We start from the raw sequence: 25088 nt of genomic DNA, 5'->3' as shown, positions 1-25088 counted from the left end.
GCCAGGCAGCTTGCTAAGTCCCCAGCAGGGCACCTCTCCAAGGGGTTGCAAGGAGAAAGGGGGTATCACAGTAGCCTCTGCTGGCATTGGAGCTTTCAGATGTGTCCAGGCAGACTCTACAGAGTATCGGCCCTCCCAGCCCCTGGCCCCCCTTGCATGGGGTGGGGGAGGGCAGCCATATGACTCAAACACACTCCACTTGCCCGCCCCCTCCTGCTGCCTTCTCCAGCCCCATAAACCACAGGATACCTACCTTGAATTTGGAATTCAGCATGCCCATTTCAAGGTCATTTTCACAGCTTTTGGCCTTAGATTTGCAGAGTTTTATGAGGCACATCTTGATTCTCATTATGAGATAATAAAATGATTTAGGACTTGGCACTAGATTAAAAGGAGCAGGTAGAGTTCTTCCTTCATCAAAGTAAGACAGCCAGAGTTTTGCTCGGGCAAATTTCCATTCCACATCTGCATCCTCCTGTGGAACAAGGGAAACAACAACACACCCTCGAAGGCCGCGATTTAACAACGGAGCCCATCCTGAGGAGCGGAGACACAGCCTACACATTCGGAGAGCAGACTTCTAAGCAGGACTCTGGTGCGTCTACAGATGGCACAGAGAAGGGGAGTTTACTCTCACTAAAGCCATGCACAATGGTCACTCTTTCCGCCTGTGTCCTTCGGACTCATGACTGAAAAGCCTCGACCAGTTCATACTAACCGCCCCCATTCTACACTGGGTATTTTTACCAACATTCTCCACATGCAGCTAGCCAAAGAACTTTTCTCACTGCCACTTAATCTGGTTATTCATTAACTTTTATAGCTCTGCTAGCTGATTCACCAGCCACCACGGCGTTACTGTATTTATTAACCTCTAAAGAAGTGCTGCTCACTAGAAATATATTGTGAGCCAAAAAGATGAGCCACATAGGTAAGTTTCAATTTTCTACTAGCCCCATTCTAAAAAGTAAAATCGAACAGGTGAAATTAATTTTAGTAATATATTATATTTAAGGCAGTAGATCAAAAATATCATTTCAACATGTAAGCATTGTAAAACAATATTAAGATAGCTTACCTTACTGTTTTCATACTAAGTCTTCAAACTCCAGTGTGAATTTTATCCTTACAGCACATCTATTTGGACCAGCCACATTTTTTTTTTTTTTTTTTTTGAGATGGAGTCTCATTCTGTTACTCAGGCTAGAGTGCAGTGGTGCGATTGCGGCTCACTGCCAGCTCCGCCTCCTGGATTCACACTATTTCCTGCCTCAGTCTCCTAAATAACTGGGACTAAAGGCACCCGCCACCACACCTGGCTAATTTTTTGTGTTTTTATTACGGATGGGGTTTCACCGTGTTAGCCAGGATGGTCTCGATCTCCTGACCTCGTGATCCGGCTGCCTTGGCCTCCCAAAGTGCTGGGATTACAGGCGTGAGCCACCGCGCCCGGCTGGACCAGCCACATTTTAAGTGCTTGATAGGCATATGTGGTTAGTGGCTCCCACACTGGACAGCACAGTATATTTCTTATTGGTCAGAGTGCTGCCAGGGAGGATGTTTATAGATCTTACATATGTAATTCAAGGGGAGCAAAGCCTGAGTGTAGTTTGTAGGAGGGGATCCAGCTGTGTTCTCTTCTGGGGTAGTGGGGTTAGACTTAAACCCAGGTTCTGTTCCTTCAGACCTTGTGTCAATGCCAGAATGCTGAGTGGGCCCCTGAGAGGAGCAGGTGTATTTTGTCTAGACAGGTTCCTCGAACCTCTGTCCTAGGAGGGCAGTTTGAGACCAGGAAAGAGGTGTGGGGTTTGTAAACAGATGGACCTGGGCTCAAAATCCCTTATTAGCTGTGTAACTTTAGCTGGGTGTCTTGAGCTTATGGAGATAAAACTGCTTCCCTCACATAGCCCTGAGGTCAGTAGTGCGTGTGTGCTCCCTGGGCGGCGGGTTCCTCTTTCCACAGACAGTGACTACACTCTGAGGGGCTGTGAACCCAGCAAGGGCCCCAGAGAGGCTGCTGGGATATACCACAAGAGTACAGGGTTATAATCAGCAGGTTTGACCACTTCGCTTTTGTTGAGGATCGACACTGGGACTGGTCTACTTGGGGACATCCTACAAGGATCTTTTAGGTTGGAAGCTTTGTGAGGGCAGGGCTCACTCCTGGTCTCGCTGTACAGGACAGTTGTAACAGGGACACCCGTCCTGAGAGGAAGTGTGGTATAGTGCAAAGTGCATGGGTTCTGTAGCCTGTGTGGGTTTAAATCTTGGCTCTGCTCCTTACTATCTATGCAACCATAGCAGGTGACTGACCACTCTGGGCCTTAGTTTCCTCATCTGTAACATAAGCATAGCAATACCTATTGAATAGGCTGAGAGGATTAAAGGAGTTAATGCATAGATGACATTGAACAGTGCCAGACACTTAGTAAGCCCTCAACAAATGTGATTTTCATCTCCATAGCCTAGCATAGGCCTAGCAGTCAACCTTCAGGCCCTTAGCATTGATGAAGCACCTGCTATGCACCTGGCATGTGCTAGGGAGGCCCTGGGCATGACAATCCATGCTGTGGTGGAACACACAGTCTGGCCAATGACGTGAGCCCAGCAAGGGCCTAGGAGAGGCCCACAAGAGTACAGGGTTATAATCAGCTGTTCAACAGCTAGTTAGTTAGTCTTTTACCTGTTGTTGTACCCAGAGCTGGAGGAGGGTCTAGGTACTGAGGTCACTGACCCAGTCTGGGGGTCAGGGAAAACTGGCTGGTGTTTGGGCTCAGATCTGAGGAGTGAGCAGTTCTCAATAAGGTCAAGAGTGGGTGGGGTGGGGGGTAGAGAATTTGTAAGAATTAACTCGTGGAAGAGGCAGTGAGAAGTGTAAATAACTTGAGGATGCTGGCAGTAAGGAACAAGGGAGAAAGAGGTTGGGAGCTGGAAAATAAGATAGAGGGAGGATTTTTTTTTTTTTTTTTTAAGATCAAAAAACTTATTTAAATGCTGACAGGAAGGATTAGGTAGCAAGAGAGGGGATGAAGACACAGGCAGGCAGGGTGCCATGCAGTGGCGGCTGCTGGGAAGGTGGGTTGAGCAGAATGGAGCAGGGCAGAGCTCTCTGCTGGAGAAGGCTGTGCTGCCCGCAGAGGCAGGGGGCTGGGGTGGGGGGAGTTGAATGGAGGGGCAGGCGCAGGTGAGTTGTGGATTTGGACAGCAGGGGCTTAAGATCTACTGAGCCAATAAATTAGTGTTCTCATGGAAGGGTTTACAAATATTTGCATCATGAAAACTACATGTGATCATGAATGCCTGGCATTTTCCAGTGGTACTTTCCATGGTCCAGTAAGAAAGGTGAGAACATGTGCCCTCATCTGCCCCAGAAGTCCAGAGCCCAGAGGGGAGGTGTGGTGCTGTAATACACTCTCTGCATGTCAGGGCCCCTTTCTGTGGTGGGATAACTTGACATCACATGCCGTGGGCTTGCCTGCTCCTGCCCTCAGCTAGTGGGCATCCCTCACAGCCAACCGCAAGGTTTCCCATGCTACTGTCATTTCAGCCAAAGTATTACATGCCTGTTAGGATATGGCAGACTGCTGGGGAGAGTGGCGCAGAGACCTGCAGTTTTTCCAGGCACCATCTGGTTTTCTCTTACACGTGGGGAAACTGAGGCCCAGAAGGGCAGGAAGGACTAGTGCACAAGAGCGCATTATCCACACTGGTGATTAAGTATGTAAAATGGTTAAAAAATATATGTGTTGTTTGTCCATCCACGATGTGCTGTATTTTTCTGGAGGGCAACAGCTGAGGCTTCATGGCCAGGCTCACCTCTTCCTCTTGCCTCTTGCCTTTTTTCCTCGCTCAGTCGACGCTCTTGCAGCGCTGAGCATACCACACTGCTTCACCCCTCCCTGCCTTGGCTCTTGTGCTCCCTACTGTATAGAGTACTCTTTTTCGGGGAGGGTAACATAGACTGAATCGTGTCCCCTAAAATTCCTATGTAGAAGCCCCAACCCCCATTAAGTTAGAAGGTGACTATATTTGCAGATGGAGCCTTTAAAGGGTGACTGAGGTTAAATGAGGTGATGAGGGTGGGGCCCCGATCTTCTTGGACTGGTGGCAAGGCTGTGTGAGGACACAGCAAGAAGGTGGACATCTGCAAGCTGAGCAGAGAGGCTCAGAAGGAGCCAACCCTGCTGATGTTGATCTTGGACTTGTGGCCTCTAGAACTGTGAGGGAAGAAACTTCTAATGTTTAAGCTACACAGTCTGTGGTATGTTTTAGGAAAGCCCTAGCAAGTTAATATACAGGGATCTTTACTTTTTTCTGTATAAGAAGTACATAAACATTGTTTCTTATACTTTAAGGACAGAGGTGCCCCAGGAAATGTGAAAGTCTCATTTCAGATCTTCTCTCTCCTTTCATTCCCTCCCCCAGAGGATGCCGGGTCAAGAGCACTGTAGCCTCCTTGGACTTCCTTTCTATATGTTTGCATTTGTAGTGTTATGCGGATTAGATTCCCCTATATGTATTTTTGTACAACTTGCATTTTTTTCACTTAATAATATGTTAGGGATTTTCCCATGTCAGTACAAAACGGTCTTTCTCTTGGTCGATGTACAGTATCCTACACCTTATTCTAAAGTGTGACTACATCACAGTTTATTTAAACATTCTCCTATCAATGGACTATTTCCAGGTTTTTCCTTTAATGAACATCTATGTAAAATCATATTGGATCTATTCCCAGAATTGGAATTGTTGTGTCAATAGGTCAGTGCTTTTTATTTTGTTTTAACTTTAGCTTATTTATTTAATCTTATAGTAAGTAAAACAACAACATGATTTTTAAAGGATGAAAAGTATAAAGAGAAGGGAGTCCACCCACCATGCCCCCCACCCCCGCCTCTCAACAGGCACCCGTGGTGTCCTTCTTGTGGACCTTTCAGAGGTTTGTGCTTTTCATATGCTTATACAATCACAGATGAATCACATTCCCTTTTCTTTCTCTCTTACACAAGAGAAAGCCCACTATATTCATTGTTTTGGAACTTGATTTTTATCTCCTACCACTGTAACTTGAAAGTCTTTCCCCATCAGCATCTAGAGAACATATTTATCCTTCTTAAAATAGAATTGCACAGCATCCCATTTTTCAGATGCATCATAGTCTATTTAATTAGATTCCTATTAATGCTCATTTAGTTTGTTTTTAATTTCTTGCTATTCTAAACAAACCTGCAATCAACAGCTTATGGTTCATGCCTTTTAGATTTTCATAAACGGCCTCCTGATACATTCCCTCAACCCCGTTATCTGTCAGGCAAAATTGTTCTCATTTTAAATGGCCTTCCAGCATCACCTCTGGAAGCTTCCCCCATAGTCAGTCTCTGTCTCTGTCCCCACACCACCCCCTACAACCTGACTGCACTGGCCCCAGGGCATTGGAATTTGTTGATCACCCTGTATGATCTCCTCGCTGGACTATGAGTTTCTCTAGGCAGGAACTGTGTCTTAGTCATCTTGGTATCACCAGTGCCTAGTGCGGATTTGGCTTACAGTAGGTACTTAATAAATAACATGTGAGAGGCAAAAGGGGCCTGGGAGCTGAAAGACAGTCATTCTGATTGATGGCCATGGGTCATCTGCACGATGTCCTGAGAAGACAAGTTTAAAAGAGAGAAGACTCATGACCCCAGTTCTTTCTGCTCTCGCTGGGCCTCATGGTAGTAGCAGCAAGGCCATGGGGCAGACTGACCAGAAGTATTTCTAGAAGCAATCCAGGAAGAACGCCTGTTATTTGTTGTTCTGGCTACACATTTAACAACACATGGCCTTCTAACATCATTCCCCTCATTGCTGAAAACAGCAATGTAAATAGATGAGGGAGAGCGAGCATTTTTGGTGACCTGGCCTTACCTCAATTTCCTGATAGGAGTTGTTGATCATGGCTATTAGCATGTTGAGCAACACTACCACCATGGTGACGTTATAAACGCCATAGAGAACGTAGCCGATGTTCTCGATGAATTTGTGGTCGTATTTCAGCACCACTGAGATTACTTCAGATAAGCCGAATATGGACCAAAATAAAGTTTTAAAACTTTCTTCAACCCTGCAAAGAAACAGACAGTCCTTTCATGTAGTTTGCATCAGCTTAAATTTTATTTATTCATTTATTTTGAGACAGGGTCTCACTCTGTCGCCCAGGCTGGAGTGCAGTGACTCAATCATGGCTCAATCCAGCCCTGACCTCCTGGACTCAAGCATCCTCCTGCCTCAGCCTCCTGTGTAGCCGAGACTACAGCTGTGCACCACCACACCTGGCTCATTGTTTTATTTTTTGTAGAGATGGGATCCCACTATGTTGCCCAGGCTGGTCTTAAACTCCTGGGCTCAAGGTATCATCCGACCTTAGCCTCCCAAAGTGCTGGGATGACAGATGTAAGCAACTGCATCTGGCCAGCTTGAACTTCTAAAATGAAAGTTGCCATTGGTCAGGCTTTACCTTGGAGTGCCCAGTTATCCTGGAGTGGGGCTGGGCTGGTTGGTGGTGCCTGCATTCTGAGATAATGTGACATTCAGATTTCTAAGAAGACTTTGAAAGAATATTAAAAATGGCAGGCTATTTTTTATTCAATCCATTTATCAGGACTCCTGGTTGTGGTATCACTTTTCTCTTACTGTAATTAACTTAAACATTTAAAATTAAACACCTGGGTAAATGTTTGTTCTTGTGCATTATGAGCTCCAGAAAGTACACTCTTCCTTCCATTAAGCCCTAACCATTTCTTCTCAGACTCCACAGCCCACGTGAAGGGGAGTGATGGCAGATACCTGGAAAGTGGGCAGTGTCCACACAGCAGGATGGCGTCCCTGGAGTTTGACACTTCTAGGCACTCAACACAGAGCAGCTCACTTAAGCCTCATGACCACCTCTGGGTGGGCTCTCATATGACCTCCATGACACAGAGGTGAGGCTACCCACATGTATTAAGTTTTCTAAACTGCGGCTGAATTATCAAGAATGAGAGTGGAGATTCTGGTGTGCCCACATGGTTCAAAATCACTAGGTGACTGCCCAAACCTCACCTTACGGCTCACTTAGGTTAGATGCTGCACGTGCCTTGAGGGCAGTTCAGGTTAGACTCGGCTTTAAGGACACTGCTCTTTGGCCCTTTTGAGACTACGAAGTAACTGAAATACAGCAGTATTATGAATAAGACCCAAGTGCATTTCATAGTCCATACTCTATGGCCATGACCCTGTATCAGGTTGATGACCTGGAATCGAATAAGAAAGCTGGATTTTGGTTGGGAGGTTTAGACCATGCAAGTGTATCTGGTAACTTCTGAATGGTTAAGCATAGTTCTTTTAGTTTTCATCCAGATTTTTGGTACCACTATGAAAAAGCACTTTTTTTTTCCTCTTTAACATTTCAGGTTTTCAACACTCACCCACAAATGGCCAGGATTAGCTAGATCTTTAAAAATATCAGCATTTCTCAAGGATTGGTATTTATTTGACAAGATGTACAAAAATACTGGTACTCGTCACTTGGGCTAAAAATCCAACTCTTGACTCGCATGAATTTACAGCTCTCCTGAGTGTGATTGTGTGTGGGGTGTGTGTGTATGTGTGTGTGCGTGTGCATGTGTGTGTGTCTACCCAGTTGTTTGGCTCATTCCCTATGTACACCCTTCAGAGTCTGAAAAACTGATATTTGAAGTGGGATTGTATTGTCAGTGTTTGTTTTTGCTTTCTTTTAAAACTGTGAGTTTGAAACATTGAATTCATTTTAGCATTAGTGAGAAATAATTTAGTTGGGGGTTTAGAAGCAACAACAGGGTATTAAGCCCTTATTGCAGAGCTCCAGCTCCTGGTGCTATTCTGGAAAGGGGGAGAACTGTTTTCCTCATGTGAGATGCAGCATTTTGTGTGAAAAAGATGTCATCCACCCTGTGTTGTGATTCACTGCAGTACTGTGTCCCATTATGAAGCAATCTTTCAGTTATCACACTCGTGGAAGGGAACAGTGGCAGACAGATTCCAAAACCACCAGATGAACCCTAAATTCCAAACTGGAAGGTGACAGTAGGTCGTGATCTCAGAGTTGCTCCCTTCCTGGCAGGATCAGGTGAAAACTGGAGAACACAGTTTCTGAGGGGGAGGCTGGGCAGATAAGGGCTGATCTTGGATTACACACTTGCCATGGAACAACCAAGGAATGGGTCATACTTGCCACAGAGAGAGGTTTTACCCAAATTCATCTTCCCTTTCTTACCTTGGAACAACCCAGAAACCTTTGGCTGATACAAATGAAGTGAGCAATTACAGAACACATCCAGGGAAAACCCTCTGAATTTCTACTAGGGAAAGTGGGCCTACATTCAGCTTCCATTTTTTTCTCATTTGCATCTTGCCATAAATTTTGCCATTGAGCCCTGATTTATCCTTGGTGCCTTGTCTTAGGTATTGTGTCAATAATCTGAATAAACAGGCCTGGCTTATTAAGCAGTATGTGTTCCAGCAAGGTAATATTTACAAATCTCGAGGCTTTGCCTTTGTCCCTCCTTTACCTGACCCCCACAGCTCAGGACAATTAACCTGGCCTGGAATGCTGATCTGTTCAATTTGTTGTCTGTCTTCCAGACAATCTTCAGTACCGCACATCTGTTTTATTTCTATTCTGTAGTTGAAGGAGTAACTCCTGGACTTGGATTTGGCCATTTCTCCAGGAGGCTCTACAAGACACCCAAACTCACTGGGACTGCCAGAGTGGGAGCCACGCCTCCAGAGCAACAACCAGCTGCATCTGTCTGGGCAGGACGGGGTCTTAGACAAACTATGCATTTCTTTTCTTTTCTTTTTTCTGAGACAGAGTTTCACTCTTGTCACCCAGACTGGAGTGCAGTGGTGCAATCTCAGCTCACTGCGAGCTCCACCTCCTGGGTTTAAGCAATTCTCCTGCCTCAACCTTCAGAGTAGCTGGGATTACAGGTGTGTGCCACCATGCCCAGCTAATTTTTGTATTTTTAGTAGATACGGGGTTTCACCATGTTGACCAGGCTGTTCTTGAACTCCTGACCTCGTGATCTGCCTGCCTCAGCCTCCCAAGGTGCTGGGATTACAGGCGTGAGCCACTGTGCCTGACCCTAAACTATGCATTTCTAATGATCTCTTCTACGCTGTTAAGGGAGAACATCTATGGCCCTTGCTTTCTCTTTTCATGGAGCAAAATTAATGAGGTAATAAAATCTTCTTTTAAAGACAGGTGGGCCTATTGGCTTGACTCACCCAGTATGGCTAGATTCACCATTTGAGGCTCTAGGGTCTTTCATTTGTACATATATGTTCTTGTCATGAAGACAAGTGAACTAACTGAATGGATTAATTATGTTGCTGTTTTTTTTTTTTTCTAATTGTTGTTGTTAGAGGGCACCTTATGGGCTGAGTTATGTCCAATTATCTGGGCTAAACTGTAAGCAATACAATATTTTATCCATAGTTCAAACCATATAACTAAATAACTTCTGAATGGAATGGAAGAGTTAAATGTAAAAAAAAAATTACATGGTAAAAACACTAGAATAAAGTATTGGTGAGAATTTATTACATAATTCTGGGCTGGGGGAAGTTTCAGAAACTACAAAGTTTGAGAGATTTGACCACACAAAACTTTACTTGTACACATGAAAAACATAGTAAGTAAAAACATAAGGCAAAAGACTGAGAAAAGAATTGGTATTTGCAAACGTAAGACAAACAATGGATGATATCCTTACACAAAGAGCTGATAAATCAATATGAAAATGACAGACATCCTGGTAGGAAAAAATCTTCAGTGAAAACTTGATGCTTTTTATGGTGATTAGAGCTCTACAATGAACTTAAGATGCCATGCTAGTGTCATCTTCCAACTTAACATGTGGCAGGAAATAAATGGAACTTGACCTCACTACCCTGAGTGGGAAAAGACTTGTGTTGCTTTGACCTTGGGCACACATAGTAATATATTCTCAGAGAGAAGGCTGGCATTGGAATGAGTCAATAGTAAATCACTTATCCTAAGGGCTCAGGTATTGGAGCTGGCCCTAATGCCCTATGAGGTTATGAGGCTCTCTGAGTTATATATTAATCATCATCCACAATTTTCATGAGCTCTGGAACCCAGGGGATGGGGTAGAAAGCCAGTCATTTGGGAGAAATGGGGCTGGCTTTCAGGAAGAAAATATCTTGGAATTAGGCTGGTTTCTATTTGCCATAAAGCTACTTGTCTCACAGAAAGCCCCACTGTGAACTAGCTGGTCTTAAGACTAGATTTGAGGTTCTTTACTGATAGCAATGGCAACTACTGGCTCTACATCCTCTTTCCATCCACCCTAGCTAGCCATAGAGTTTGCCACAGATTCCTTCAACTGTGTCAATCACAGGAGATGACACAGAGCTGGAGGAGTGAGAAGATCCAGGGTACATGCCTGGGTTCAAATCTCAGCAATGTCTTATAGTGGCTGTATGAGCTTGGTCATGGGACAAAGCCTGTTTGAGTCTCAGTTTACCCAACTAGGAAATTGGCATCATGATGCTTCTATTGTTCAGTTGATATGAAGATTAAATGGGCAACCTATGCGAAATATGAAGTCCAATAAATAGCAGCTATTATTTTGATTCATGTATTTATTGAATTGACTATGTGCCAGGCACCATAGCAGGTGATGAGGATTCACAGGTGCCCAGATCAAATGTGTTTCTGTCCTTTTGGAGGTCCCGGTCTAAAAGCAAGCCCAGTAAGATAAAAGAATGCTATGAGACTGTAAGCAGGGAGGCTCGGTTTGCCTCTGCCCTTCCCAGCATACATACAGCCCCTCAGCCCCTCAGGTGCTTCCACACAGGGCTGAATGGAGTCAATAATTCAGCTGCTTGTTTTCTGAACAAGCCTCATTTTTCTTCTAATCTTCAAAGATCATCACAGACCCTTGATTTCATGCAAATACTCTTTCTGATTATTCCAGCCATGCTGTCTTTTTATATTTGACTCTGGGCCTGCAGTGGAAGGGACTGAAGTTAGTCAATAGGCCACCCCAGCATAAGAAGCACTCCTAATGAAGTAAAGGAGGAAAAGTGCCTGTGAGTGATGTTGAATAGGCCACGATTCACCCTTCTCTGGGGGAGAATGTGGGTGTGTGGGAAGGTTGGGGCTGATTTGTCATGCAGAAAGCAGGGATGAGGTAAGCAGTTCTCCACCAGGTCTGTCTCGCCTGGATAGCAGGACTTTAATAACAGGTTACCTGAAAAGGCAGTTGTATACAGGCCTCAGAGAACAAACTGATCAACAAGGAGAGGGTTTGGGGTGACAGGAAAATTGCTGCTTCTTCAGACTGCCATATCTCTCTCCTCAGTGCCAGGACTCCTAGCCCCTACCACTGAATACTTCAGTTCAGTTACCTACTCAAATCAGCACATAGCAGGCTAAAATTAAGCAGGAGGATCAGCCTTTAATTGAAAAAGGCTGTTTCCCAAGCTCAGCAGACAATAGCTGGCACTCTGCTAGAGTTCTGCTGAAGGAGAATAATGCTCACCTGTCATCTAAGCTGGGCTGATGGAGGAAGGTGTTTGGAATGGATAAAGATCTTCTCAGAGGCTGTGTTTCTCTAATACCCAGACCCAGAGACTAAAGCAGTTGGACCAGGTTTAAGGATGGTTAAATGCCTGAGAAAATCTGCACTCATCCCTTCCTTGGCCCTGCAAAGTTCTGTCCTCCAAATAACCTCTGAGTTCTACCTTAGGTCCTAAACAAGGAGTTTGATTTAGACAGTCTAGAAGTAGAAGAGTCTGGGGCCACAGAACTGATGCCAAAGAACTGGGATATGTAAAGCCTGTGTGGCCTAGATTTATTTATACTGAGGGGTTTCACTGTACCCCGTGCAGCCTGGGAACTCTTTGAGGGAAGAAGCTGTGTTTTTTTCATCTTCGAAACTGCAAACCTCATCAGAGCCTGGCACACAGGAGGCATTCAACAAATTCAAAGTCTGCTGAATGAATGAACGAATGAATCCCTAATGCACATTTTGACTTCCTGTTCCCTGATCCTAGTGTTGAGTCCAGGTGATGATGAAACAATTGAGGTGCAAGTTCTGACTCCAGGCAAACCTGGTTTGAGTATATGCTTTTGGCCAAATAGCCCAGTCTCTCTGCACTGCTTCGTTCCTGGCTGTAAAATGGGAAAACAGTAATCTCCACTTCATAGAATTGTTGTGAGGAATTGAATGAGTTAATGGAATGCTTGTGAAATGCATAAATTACTGCCTGGCACATACTAATTGCTCAATTAATGTTACTAATTTTATTTCTAGTATTCGTTTTTTACACAATCTGCATCAACTGCAATAAATATCTGGCTGAAAGACTATGGAGTCTGGCGATTAATTCTCAGAAAAGTCCTTGAAAAACAGAAATCAGATCTTGCCCCTCTCCGTTCGTGGCTTTCCCTGTGGCTGACAAAGCCCATCATCACCCAGCGCAGGCCCTCGAGGCCCTGTGTAGTCAGGTTCCTCCCGCCTCCTGGAGCCCGAGGCTGGCTCTCCCTTCAGTCACTGCACTCTGCCTAGGTGCACTGGCTGAGCTCTTTCTTGGAATGTCTTCCCCTCTCTCTGTGCCTGGCTGCTCCTCCTCATTTTCTCATCGAGGCTTCAGGCTCAGTCAGCATGCGCTCCACAAGACCTTCTTTGACAACCTGTCTGAAGGAGGCCCCCCCTCATGACTCTTCTGTACAGTGTCTTACTTCTCTGGTTCCCGGCACTTAATCTATTACTATCTTACTTGCCTATTTGTTTATCTTTTTGCCTGTTTTTCCTCTGAAATGTGAGCTCCATGCTGAGAGGCCCTGCTGACCTCCTTCGCCACTCTGTCCTCAGTACTCAGAATAGTGTCCAGCTTGTAGTTGGGGGGAGTGGGGCGGGTCAGTGAACATTTTTGTCAATGGACAATGGAATGCTGGGAAACCGAGGCAGAAGGTGATCTGGCACTTGGCCTTACCCACCTTGCCTCAGACCTGCCCCTGCTGGTAACATCTGGAGCTAACCCTGGACACTGCAGTTTCCTGCCGCTGTCACTTTGAGGAATGGCAGTTTAAACCATATTATCATCCTAGAACTGAATTTTAGTGCATAAAAAGGTAGGACCCTCTCCCCTGTCAGACAGTAACCATCAGCCTGAGAAGCAGATGGAGGGCCCCGGGCAGTGCCTGAGAAGGTGCCATGAAGCCAGCATCCCCAGGAGCACATTTTCTGTGTGTCATCAGGTCTTTTTCCTCAAAACTTGGTGGCTCTCAGACTGTTCCAGGGGCTCACAGGTCCCCGGCTTTTAGAATTCATGTCACAAATAAACATGAGAAGAAATGTATCCATAAACATCTTATGATAGAATGTCTGTTGTAACAATTCTTCTAAAGTAGTCCAGAAAAGATCTACATTTTAATCACTTGTTGGAGAGTTATACAAAGAAAAATACCTTATATTAGACCCAAACGATCTTTTTTGACACATAAAGATCATTTCCAGGTCCCCAGCCTCTCTGAGCCTGAACTGGGCCCCACACTGACCTCGGCTGCCTTCTCCATCAAACCTTAGAACCTTTCTGTGCTGGTTTCTCCACCTGAAAGTGGGTTCAGTGAGCTCTCTCATCCCCCCAAACACCCTATGCCTAACTTGCATTAATTAATTAATTAATTAAATTTTGAGATGGGGTCTCAATCTGTTGTCCAGGCTGGTCTCTAATTCCTGGGCTCAAACCATCCACCCACCTCGGCCTCCCAAAGTGTTGGGGTTATAGGCGTGGGCCACCGTGCCCAGCCGGTCCTGACTTGAATTTATAACATGAAAGGTGGAGATTGTAACTTTCACAGTGTAATAAAGTCTGATGGTGAAACAGCCTGTGGAGCTTCTGGATCAGAGATGCCCATATTTCAACACTGACCCAGGATCCTGGGAAAAACGGGTCCTTCACAAAGCCCAGTAGGCTGATGCCATTCCTTGTTCCCCATCTGCAAACACATTCAGCACACTCTGCACAGGGAAACTGGCAGTAGACCAAGCTCCTAGGGTGCCTCAGGGTGACCCCTCCCTGGGTTTCTCTCAATATGTCGTTGGTTCTGATGAGTTTTACAACATACTTCAGCCTGGGAAGCCTCAGCAGGATCCCCTTTGAAGCCAGAGCCTGCCACTCTACCCCTTGCCCTGCTTCTCCATCCCACTACTCCCTGCATGCAGCAGTGCACCTTCTCTCACGGGGCTCCTGCCAGAGCCTCCAAGGGGATATAGCTCAGTTCCTTTTGTGGCTGCCTTTCTTTCACGTTCCTGTCTTTCAGAACATTTTCTCGATGTGTAAACATGCCCTCATTCCTGTGATTATTTGATTAACATCTATCTTCTCAACCAGTCTGCAAGTTTCATGAGGGGAGGGGCCACATCTGCTTTTGCTCACAGTAGAATCCCAGCACCCAGCTTAGGCCTCCACTCTCACCCCTTCCAACCTACCCTTCATGCAGTTGCCACAGCACTTTTCCCGAAAGCAGACCCAATTACATCTTCCTCCTTTTACAAAGGACTTGGCGGAGACTCTAACACTCTATCAGGACTTACAAAGTGCTTCACAATCTAGCTCCTACCTGATGCTCTGATTTAATCTTCTGCCGTCTACCCAAATGCCTTCCTACATGAAGCTCTCCAAAAATGCCTTGCACAGGCCAGAGTGCCCTTCCAGTCATCCTCCCAAACTCTCTGTTTAGAGCCTCCCCTTCCAGGAAGCCTTCTCTGACTGCCAGGCAGGGCTCAGTACTTCCTCCTCCCTGTGCTACTCAAGTACCCTTTGATGATGATCATATGGGATCACAGCTGTTGCTTTCTGCCCCCTGCAGAATCCCCACTCATCCATGAGTTTCCTAGGGACAGAATTGTCTTATTAATCTCTATGGCCTCAGGGACAAATACCACTTGGCATAGAGTAGTTGCTCCATACATGTTTGTCAAATGAGGGAGCTCACTTTGGAATAGAAACCTGTTTTATCCAGAGGGGAATCAGAGTCTGCATATTAGAGTTAAGATATGTAGAATCAGCAGGTTCTCAATGGTAATCAAAATCTGAGTTAGAATGCTCTTCTTCAGAATTTACTACCATAGGAGAGCAACTCAACTTTTAGAGTCTTAGCATCCATCTCAAAGCGTAGGCCCTAGTGTGAGTGATAGAAATTTTAGGGCAAAGGTGGAGGATGGGCTTGGAGTCATGTGAATTTGGATTCAGATTCTCTTATTGGCTCTATGATCTTCGGCAAGACTGGTACCTCTCTGAGCCTCAGTTTCCTGTAGGAGTATTTGTGTTATTCCACTGTAGATTAAATGAGAAAGCAGATACATATTTGTCATGAGTTGGTCAACAATTTGATATTTTGTATTATTATTATTCCTGTTCTTTACCAGCTCAAAAGGATCATCTGAAGCTTCAATTTCAGTTCTAAGCAGAGTATGTGAAGCTTAGCCTCAAGGCTGGGACAGTCCGTGGCAGGTGGGGGTGTGTGGGCAGAGTCTTAAGGATCCTCTCCCTCAACTGCAGTTCCCATGGCTGGAAGGGGAATCTGGCTTCTGCATAGCAAGGACAAGCTGAGTGGGGCTGAATCAGTGCCTCCTGAATCCCTCCCTTATAAAGTATGGAAATTTCCCATAAGTGTCACGGAAAATAGAAGTTTCTAATTTTGCCTAGCATTGCTGAAGCTACTTCCATTAAAATGACTCCTGGGGAGACAGAACAACCTTAATAGAGGTATTATTTTGATTAGAAAACTCTCAACCCAGCTATGCTATGAAGCTAACTTCACAACAGCCTATAGAAAAGATGGGTTGAGATGATCTTTTGAGAAACAGAACCCACATTTAGTCTCCAATCAGGATTAAGTCTGGAAGGCCAAGTTCACCCAAAGGGGAGACAGGGGCCCACCATGGGTTGTGTTAGAGCACCCTTCATTTCCTACTCTGGACCACCTCATTGTCTCTGGCCCCTCCTATTCTCTGTGTAGCTGTCCCATCACAGTCACCAGCTACGGTACAAGAAAGGCTCTCTTTCTCTCTTTCTCTTTCGTCCCTCTTTCCTTCCTTCCTTCCTTCCTTCCTTCCTTCCTTCCTTCCTTCCTTCCTTCCTTCCTTCCTTCCTTCCTTCCTTCCTCCCTCCCTCCCTGCCTTCCTTTCCTTTCCTTTTTTTTTTTGAGACATAGTCTCTCTCTGTCACCCAGGCTGCAGTGCAGTGGCACAATCTCAGCTCGCTACAACCTAAGCCTCCCAGGTTCAAGCGATTCTGATTCTCCTGCCTCAACCTTCCACTTGGAAAGGCTGAGGAAAGCTGAGAAAACAGGCGTGAACCACTACACCTGGCTAAGTTTTGTACTTTTAGTAGAGATGCAGTTTTGCCACATTAGCCAGGCTGGTCTCAAACTCCTGACCTCAAGTGATCCACCTGCCTTGGCCTCCCAAAGTGCTGGGATTATAGGTGTGAGCCACTGCGCCCAGCCTAGGTATCCTTTTTCTATGCATTGTTATTCAGCTGTATTTCATATATGAACCATGGACCTTTTATTTCTTTTTTTCTAACCCTGTAACTAGAGTGCTGGGACCCCAAGAGTTCCATACAATATAAGCAGAAGGTCTTCACTTTATGGAATACATGCATTTCAGCAAAGTTGGCTATAAAACAAACCTCCAAAAGGCAAATCCTATTTGTCTACTGACTTCTATTATAAGGTTAAAAATATGTCCCCAGTCACAAAATTCCTAACAGTCTGAACTGAGAACTTTTCTTAAAGACTTTATTAAAGGAAGTGTGTTCTCAGGCGATTTTTCCCTCCACTTCCTTACCCATGTCTTGGGATACTTCGATTTTGTACTCTGAGAGCATAAACCTTGTCTGAACACTTCTTCTTCCTCGCCTGCGGTCATTTGCAGTTTCTGATAGAAGTGGCTTGGAGATAATGAGTTGCCAGCAGGTGTACTATCTGTCATGCCCAGACAGGCCCCAGCTCACCAACCAGTGACCCATGCTCCTCCCCTCAGGCTAGCACTGGACACAGAAGTGGCTATGAAAAACAACCCAGACCTTTGAGAAAATTCTTGGTTCTGAAGTGGAAGGAGTCTGAAAAATTGGGAACTACTCACAGGATCTGACTCTGGGGCTTGCTCCCACTGGATCTGGCTACCTCTTCAGTAGCTTGTGCTTAAAAAAAAAATTGCCTGCATAGAGCCTGAAATCCTACTAATAAGATACTCACTTAACAAGCTTCTTGTTTTTGAAGTACACAGAGCTGAGAGTGATTTCCATCTCCCTATTGGTGCAATGATGAGGTTGGATCAGATTAGCATTTCTCACACTGTGGTCCTAGACCAGCTGTACCAGAATCCTCCAGGGGCTTGTTAATGCTGATTTCTGGGTCCTACCCAGAACTACTGCAATTAGACTCTCTAAGAGGAAGAGTCTGGGAAGTCCCACGTTCAGCCACCTCCCCAGGTGATTCTGATGTGGTTTGAGAACCACTGATCTGTTAAAGCTGCTCATACTGTGTGTTTATTCACACCGTAGGCTAAACCAATTTAATCCATCCATTTTCTTCTAGCCTCTTCATTGAGGTCTGCCAGATGGAGAAAATGAGAATTTGGGAGTGGCTGGAGGGGAGCGGTATGTGATTTTAGAACTGGAATACACCGGGAGATAGGGCAGGGCTTGCTTGAGGGTTGAGGGCTGCAGTTGGTAGAGAAGTCTTTCTTCTTTTCTTTCCCTTTGTCTTAGAATGCCTGCCCTACCTCTTCCCCTTGGGACAGTGCTACAACATGGTGAGACTGGTTTTTGTGAGCTGGCCTGGGACTGCACCCCTAGGGTGAGCAGAGCTCATATGAAAAATCTCCCTGTAGGTTCCTAACAGCTGACTTTTGAAGTGGACTCCTGAATAGTCTTTAGAGACTCCAACTGCCCTTGGACATGGCAGGAATGGGGTTGGGGGGAGGTCAAGAGTGGGGCTGGGGGGATACCTGCAGTGTGCTCCAACCCAAATTTCCCTTCTGTAAGACTGGGTCTGCCGAGTCTATAGAAACAGATGAGAGGACTCCTGCCTTACCCTACAAGCTCAAAATTCCACAGAGAACAGGCCACTCACCTGTGGGTGGGTCAAAGGGAAGATCATGAGCTGGACAGGGTGGCCTGGGGATGGGCTGCTCTGGAGCAAACATTCGCCTGAGTGAGGTTGTTTGACTTCATCATCAGCATGGCTGGCACTCAGAACAGCTTTGAGTATCCTAAGACACGAGTCTCATTTATCCTCACATGACTTTTTTTTTTTTTTTTAAATTAACAAAGAAGATCTCTTGGAGGTGACATGCTCCAGAGAGCAGTCAAAAGGTAAAAGATGACATTTACAAAAATCCATTCTTTTCTCTCTCCACTTCACTGCTCTATTGACTGTTTTCCTGTTCAATCAAATCCTATTCACAGCTACACATCCCATTTCAGGAACTGCCAAGGCGATAAATCTCCTATCCTTTCTTTACTGTGCTTGCCGCCTCCCCACCTTTTCTCCTCTTCCCCATCCTGGAAGGCCTGGGGTCCCCTTGGTTGGGTCCCTCGTGTCTAGGAAATCTTCATTCAGTTTGCCTTTCCCCATGACTCTTCCTAATCCCAAAAACCCTCAACCCAGGCCACCTACCTTCCTCCCTCTATGGATTAGCTGTGCTGCATCTAGTTGAGGATTGTGGCCAGGTCAGCCCTACTCTAAACTCATAATCTCTCTCTCTCTCTCTTTTTCACCCTCCCCTCCCCTCCCCTCCTTCCCTCCATCCCTCCCTCCCTTCCTTCCTTCCTCTCCCTTCTCCTCCTCCTCCTCCTTTTTTCTTTAATGAGGTTTCACTGTATTGCCCAGGCTGGTCTCAAACTCTTGGGGATCCTCCCACCTCAGTCTCCCAGTGTTGGGATTATAGACATGAGCTACCACACCTGGCCCCTTTGTCATTTTCCTGTGTGCCATGGCACTGATCTTCTGAGGGAATGAGGGACTGTGGGCTGGTGATACAGGCTTTCTGTAGAGGGGGAAGAGGGATTGCACAGAACACTCTGGGCAGTAGGAACAGGACAGAAGCCCACACTGTCAAATGCCCAGTCTACTGTTTATTTCACTACCTTGACTCTGGTTTCCTTTCTCCTGTTTATTCCCTCATTCTTGTTCATAAAGCATTTAATGAGCAAATAACCTTTGCAAGGCACCAATACTAGGCTAGAAACACAGGAGGGACACCAGGGTCTGACCACAAAGAGTAAGAGCCTTCGTTTATCGGCTGACATCCTCTCCATGTTCAGTAGCAATGCATCCCATGTGGAATGGATACATTTAGTTTTACCTTTAGCAGATCTAGAGCAAATTTGCTTTTGGGTGATTGAAACTTATTCTATTCCTTCATCAGTTAATCACTAAGTATTGGAGTGATATAAAGTAGTCCAGCTAATTCAACAATGTGCTTGCCTGTGCCACTGCCCAGAAAGGGCGCTATAGATCAATTCAGTACTCAGGTGTCTTTTCTTGCAATTTATTCTCCCCTGAGGATAAATTATTCACCATCTCCATTATCATCGTTACTATTTATTGAAGGCTCATTTTATGCCAAGTATTGCATTTGATCATATTTCTTCTTATTGAATCCATACAACAATCCTGTGAAATTGGCTCTCGTAGTATTCTCATTTTGGAGCTGGGGAAATTGAGGCCTAGGGGATTTAAACACTTGCCCAAGGCCACAAAGTCAGTAAGAGGCCGAGCTCAAACTGAAACCTAGTCTGTTTGTCCACGGGGTACCGAGGTTCCAACACAGCCTGTGGGCTGAGGAGCAGAGCCAAGCACCTCTCAGGTGCATTTATCAGCACTGGGCCTGGCCCCTATTCTCTGTGACACACAAACTACTTCTTTGCTTCGGGGAGTAACAGCTTCTATGGTTCAGCAGCACCAGAGTTCCACTCTTTTAGGTAGTTTCAGCTGGGTGGGACAGCACAGTTCATGATTCTGAGCAGAGTGGCACAGAGTTCATTGTACTTGGTTCTTAGAGACATGTATTTTACCTTAATGGGTGATTTCTCCAGAAGAGTAAGATGAGACCCTGCAGCAACCTGGAAATTGCTTAGGGAGTCTGAGTGGCAGGGCTCAGAGCTATTTCCACTAGCTGGAAAACACATTCTAGGCCACTCAGGGCTTCCTGGGGACAAGTGTCAGGAAGTGCTTAGTCCCTTTGATCCTGGCTGCTGTGCTGGGATTCCACAAGGCTGAAAACCTGACTATCCTCCTTTCAAGATTTTGGGCAAGAGCTTGGTGAAGGCAAGGAGAAGTTCTGGAGCTGACTGGGTCTGGGGCAGGACATGGACTGGAAACACTTCTGTGTTTCAGGCACTTTATGTAAACATCCTCGTTTATCCACAAAGGTATTTGTGAATAAGGTGGGAAATCTTATTTTCATTTTATAAACGAGGACACAGAGACTCAGATAAATCAAATGACTTAAGTTCACCAGCCAGAATATACCTCCATCAGGAAGTATATTCAAGTCTTCCACACTCTTCCACTCGACCCTTCTTGGTGCTGCTGATGGCTGGCCCTCCAGGAGACTACCTGGCTCCCGCCCCGCCCCCACCTCCAAGGGAGGAACTTTGGATCTTTGTGGACACAGGCTTAGAGAGCTCCATCACCACTTCCACCGTGGGGGGATGGGCATGCCACTGTGTTACTCTGCCTGCTTTCTGGAGCACCCCCAGCAGCTACTTCTGGATCCCAATTTCAGCGTCTTGCCTCATGCTCAGGCTGCATGCCTCCCGCCTCTCTCACATGGGCCTTCCTTCCTGCTGCAGAGGCACATGATACTGCAGGGCTTGCTGGGTGCCCACGCACAAGACCTGGCTTGCCCAGCCAGGCATGGAGAGCTGTGACTTGCAACCGCTCACAGACCTGCCTCCCATGCTGTGTGGATATGGCTTCCCCAGGGCTGCCCTGGAAGTGTAGGTGTAGGTGAGTTAATGTCCTATGGAGTGACTAATGAGAGACAGCAGATGGGACTGATCTGGATGATAAATTCTCTATTTCTCAGCCTGATGGGCTATTCTGAGATGTGGTATTTCCAGATAGTCCTCCTGGAGAGGTCCATCATGCCCAGGCTGTGTATTCTGGTGGATGGTGGCCAGGGCAGCTGCCTGGATTTGCTTTCCCCATCCTCACTTCACACACCTCTCATGCAGCAACACCTTGTACTTGCTTTCCCTCCTCCCATTCTTCACTTTCCTTTTTCCTTCAGTCTTATTTCCCTGAGATCACAACTCCCTTGCTCTAATAAAGTGTTAGCATGCAAGTTTTACCCAGAGTTCTATTTTCTAGGTAACACAGGCTAAGACAATAATAATAGTAATATTTTTTTTACCATGTATTGAGAGTTTACCATGTGAGTTACATCATCTCACTGAATCCTTGCACGATCCCTATGAAGAGGGTACTGTTATTATCACCATTTTAAAAATGAGAAAATGAAGTCTCAGAGATGTTAACCCATTTCCCCTTTGCCCCAAGAATACGCGCCAGCATGCTTGCTGCTGCATCGTTTAGCCTGAGATAACTCATGGACTGCAGTCCTAACTGCCTCCAAAGTTTACCACAAAATATCTTGCTTTTATTATTTTCACATTGCTCTAGTATATAAACTTTGGAAACAAAAGACAACATTCTATTAATGGCATTCTGTTTTTAGTAGTGGTCTTTCCATTTATGCAATACAGTAATTCCTGATTGTTGAAAATGTCAGATCCTAGAAAACATAGCATTCCTACATGTAATTTTTTTTTTTTTCTAAATGGGAACATACTCTTGGTCACACGGAATGTAAGTGGCAAAGTGAGGATTTAACTCAACTCTTCTGTTCAACTCCAGAACCTGAACTGTAAGCCACCCTTGAATAAAGTTGCCTTTAACCTTGAGAAATAGCAAGGAAACAGCAGTCTCTGCAAGAAGTCACCTTCAGGAGACCCCCCAAAAGATTCCCAGGAAGCCCAGGGTGAACCTCAAGGGAAAGCCCTCGGATACTCACGTTGTAAACGCTGGGTTGTATTTGGCACCTCGGTAGTAAGAGTACAGGTTGAACATCCCAATCATGAAGGCCACAAATACCATGATGAAAATGACCATGAACTTGAAGATATCTTTCACAGTTCTCCCTAGGGAGATCTGCAGGGGCCCAAAACTCTCATTGGCCGGCAGGATGTATGCAATGCGAGAGAAGCTCAGCACGACGGCTATCGCATAGAGCCCTTCTGATATGATCTGAGGGTCTGAAGGCCACCATTTGTCCCTGGCTAAAAGAAAACAGTCCGGGTTACTCACTAAGCCACAGGATCTATTCTAGAAGAGAAAGCAGTTAGGCATCTTTAGAGTTCTCCAACTGCATCATTTGCCATTCTTGTCCTTGTCCTTAAATTAATCCCAATACCCAGAAGTTGGACCCTCCCTCTTGGAATGTGCTGGACCATCTGCCTGGAACACTCTTCTCTCACTTCAGGGTATGATTCATTCCAAATCCTCCTCTAAGACTCTGCTCAGGCATCACCTCTTTCAGGAAGCCTTCTGTGATCCCTCTTACCCCCACCACAGGCTGGGCAGGTTCCCAGTTTCCGTCTGTGCTCTCATGGTATGCTGTGCACTCTCCATGTCTTCGCACTCACCAGGCCACTTGCTATTCTGTCTCCCTCACCAGTGTTTAGCTCCATGCTCAGGGGCTGTCCCACTCACTGGGGAGGCAGTGCGAGGAGAGAGGTGGGGAAGAGCATGGACTTGGAGTCAGACAGCCCTGAGACTGAATGTGGCCCATCCACCTACTGGCCACGTGCCTCTGAGAGACAATTAACTAACATTTTGAGCTTTATTTTCCTCATCTCTAAATTATGGATAATATCCATCTGTGGAAAGGATGAAATGAAATCATACATGTAAAGTACTCAGCACAGGGTCTGGCACACAGCAGGTATGGATAAATGTTTGTCAAATGACTGAATAAACTTGTAACCACATGTTTAGACCAGGCACAGGTCACAACAAATAAGCTCACATGGGGTCCAGGAATCTAAAGGATCTTGCCTGAGAAAATACTCTTGGGTTTTTGTTTCCCAGGTACACTGTGTGCTGGGATATTTGCTCCTTGATTAAGCTAAGGCCCCAAAAGTGGTGGCCAGTCAGGCAGGTTTGCCACGACAGCCCTGTTCCAGGTAGGCAAGGGTCCTAGGACTGATCCTGAGCTGGGAAGGCTCTGCTTGTGGTCACTGTGACCACAAGGGCCTGAGCTGCCCTATGGGTATTTCTGCAGCAGAGCAAACCTGCAAAGTGTTCCTATTGCAGTTCTAATGGTACAAGGATCAGCATCTGTCATGAATCAGCTGTCTATTATATGTCAGTGATTCTCAAGTGAGGGCAGCACTTGTCTCGTAGAGGATGTGTTGGGGTGTCTCTGGTTATCACAGTGACTGAATAGGAGTACTACCGGGATGCTAATGTCCTGCAATGCCCTGGACAGATCTGTACCATGAAAACTGCCCTGCTGGAAAAGCTAATAGTGTCCCCATTGAGAAACGGTGAGTGAAACATTAATTGAGAAACATTGAGAAACCTAAATTAGCACTTACACTTACATTTTCTGTAATTTTCACAACAGCCCTGTAGAGTAGATATCATTATTGCCATTTTTAAGATTGGATTTAGGGTATGGGGTCCTTTTCAGAGCCCAGTAAATGCAGCTAGAAAGGATATTACACAGCAATTCGTGGCATTCCAAGGGAGATTGAAGAGGGAGGCTTTTATTCTTTATTTGCAAAACTAGACTCTGTTAAATAATTATAATAATAGAGAGCAGTAAGAAACCTTTAGTAAAGGAAGCCAGGCCACAAAGTTTCATGGAGTGATTCTAAATTGCATTTGGAAATACAATAACATTACAGATTCTATGTTCTCATCAAGGTCATACCTCAAAAATCCATGAAAGACTAGTAAGCAGAATAAATTACATGTTTTCCAATATATCTGTCATCTTCTATGGATTAATATTTGGATAAGAAAAATAAAACATAACTTCTCCCATTAAACAGACGGCAAAAAGGAATTCTTTTTTCTGCAGCCTCTAGCTTACCATCTTATACCTCAGTCACAATAACAAGACACTCTTATAATCTACTCAGATAGATTTAGCTGTTGTCAGATCCTGATGACCAGGTCAGGACTTTCATTGAAAAATGTTACATTTGAACTGACTTGTAAAGAGTTGTGATGAGCGTAGAATGAACAGCATTGTGATGATTTGGACAAAGGGGTTTTCTTCTTAGAGCTATTTCCATGAGAAAAATTGCCCTGCCCTATCGCAACCTGAAAAATTGGTATCTGCCCATTTGGTGCTGTAGAGGTTGGAAGGATCCACTGTCCAGCTGACCACAAGAGGGCTCTCTTGCCTTGTAACTGGAGCACAAGTGAAGCCAGAAATCCAAAGGATTTCCAAGGGCACAGGGTGAACTACAAAAACAAGAGCAATAACGTACTATGCTTTGGGTTGGGTAAGACCCTTAATACAACTCATAGAGCAACGGAAGTCAGAAGTGGACAGTACTGCAGCCTGAACCATGGCATTAAGAAAAGCACGTAACGCAGTAGCAATATTCTCTCATCTTTCCTTGATGAACCCTGAACAAGACAGAGGGGATAATATCCAAGCTATTTTGCTTTAAGAAAGTCTGAATTTGCCAAACCCCAAAATGGCAGAGGTTGGGTGGGTGGATGATTTGTAATATTACAAGACTCCATTTCTCAGTGGAGAGTTCCCTACCACATTTACATGTAACATAATCTACATTGAAAACGGGCAGTTACTCAGCTTTTGCGTTAAGCGAACAACCCTCTGCAGATCATTGTTGTATCTGACCACAGAATCATTGTTGTATCTTACCGCAAACATTCTGTGGTCCCGGAGCCATCTGGGTTCATGTAACAGGGACATTCAACACTCAATCCCTTCAAG

The 25088-nt window shown here is 45.3% G+C and overlaps 1 protein-coding gene across 3 annotated transcripts in view; it reads right to left on the bottom strand.

The window, feature by feature from the left end:
- The window catches only part of TRPC7 (transient receptor potential cation channel subfamily C member 7), a 140990-nt gene that overhangs the window by 12935 nt on the left and 102967 nt on the right, over positions 1-25088 (bottom strand). For all 3 annotated transcript variants that reach the window (XM_008014543.3, XM_038007520.2, XM_073010674.1), the window contains 3 exons: positions 22125-22389; positions 5908-6103; positions 254-475 (listed from right to left, as the gene is read on the bottom strand). In XM_008014543.3, the coding sequence (XP_008012734.2) occupies positions 254-475; positions 5908-6103; positions 22125-22389 (683 nt within the window). The remainder of the gene's footprint in view (positions 1-253; positions 476-5907; positions 6104-22124; positions 22390-25088) is intronic.

The sequence above is a fragment of the Chlorocebus sabaeus genome, chromosome 23 (assembly GCF_047675955.1).
Source record: "Chlorocebus sabaeus isolate Y175 chromosome 23, mChlSab1.0.hap1, whole genome shotgun sequence".
Classification (NCBI taxonomy): Eukaryota; Metazoa; Chordata; class Mammalia; order Primates; family Cercopithecidae; genus Chlorocebus; species Chlorocebus sabaeus.
Note: the sequence above shows the minus strand (reverse complement) of the source record. Positions and strands in the feature narration are given on the sequence as shown.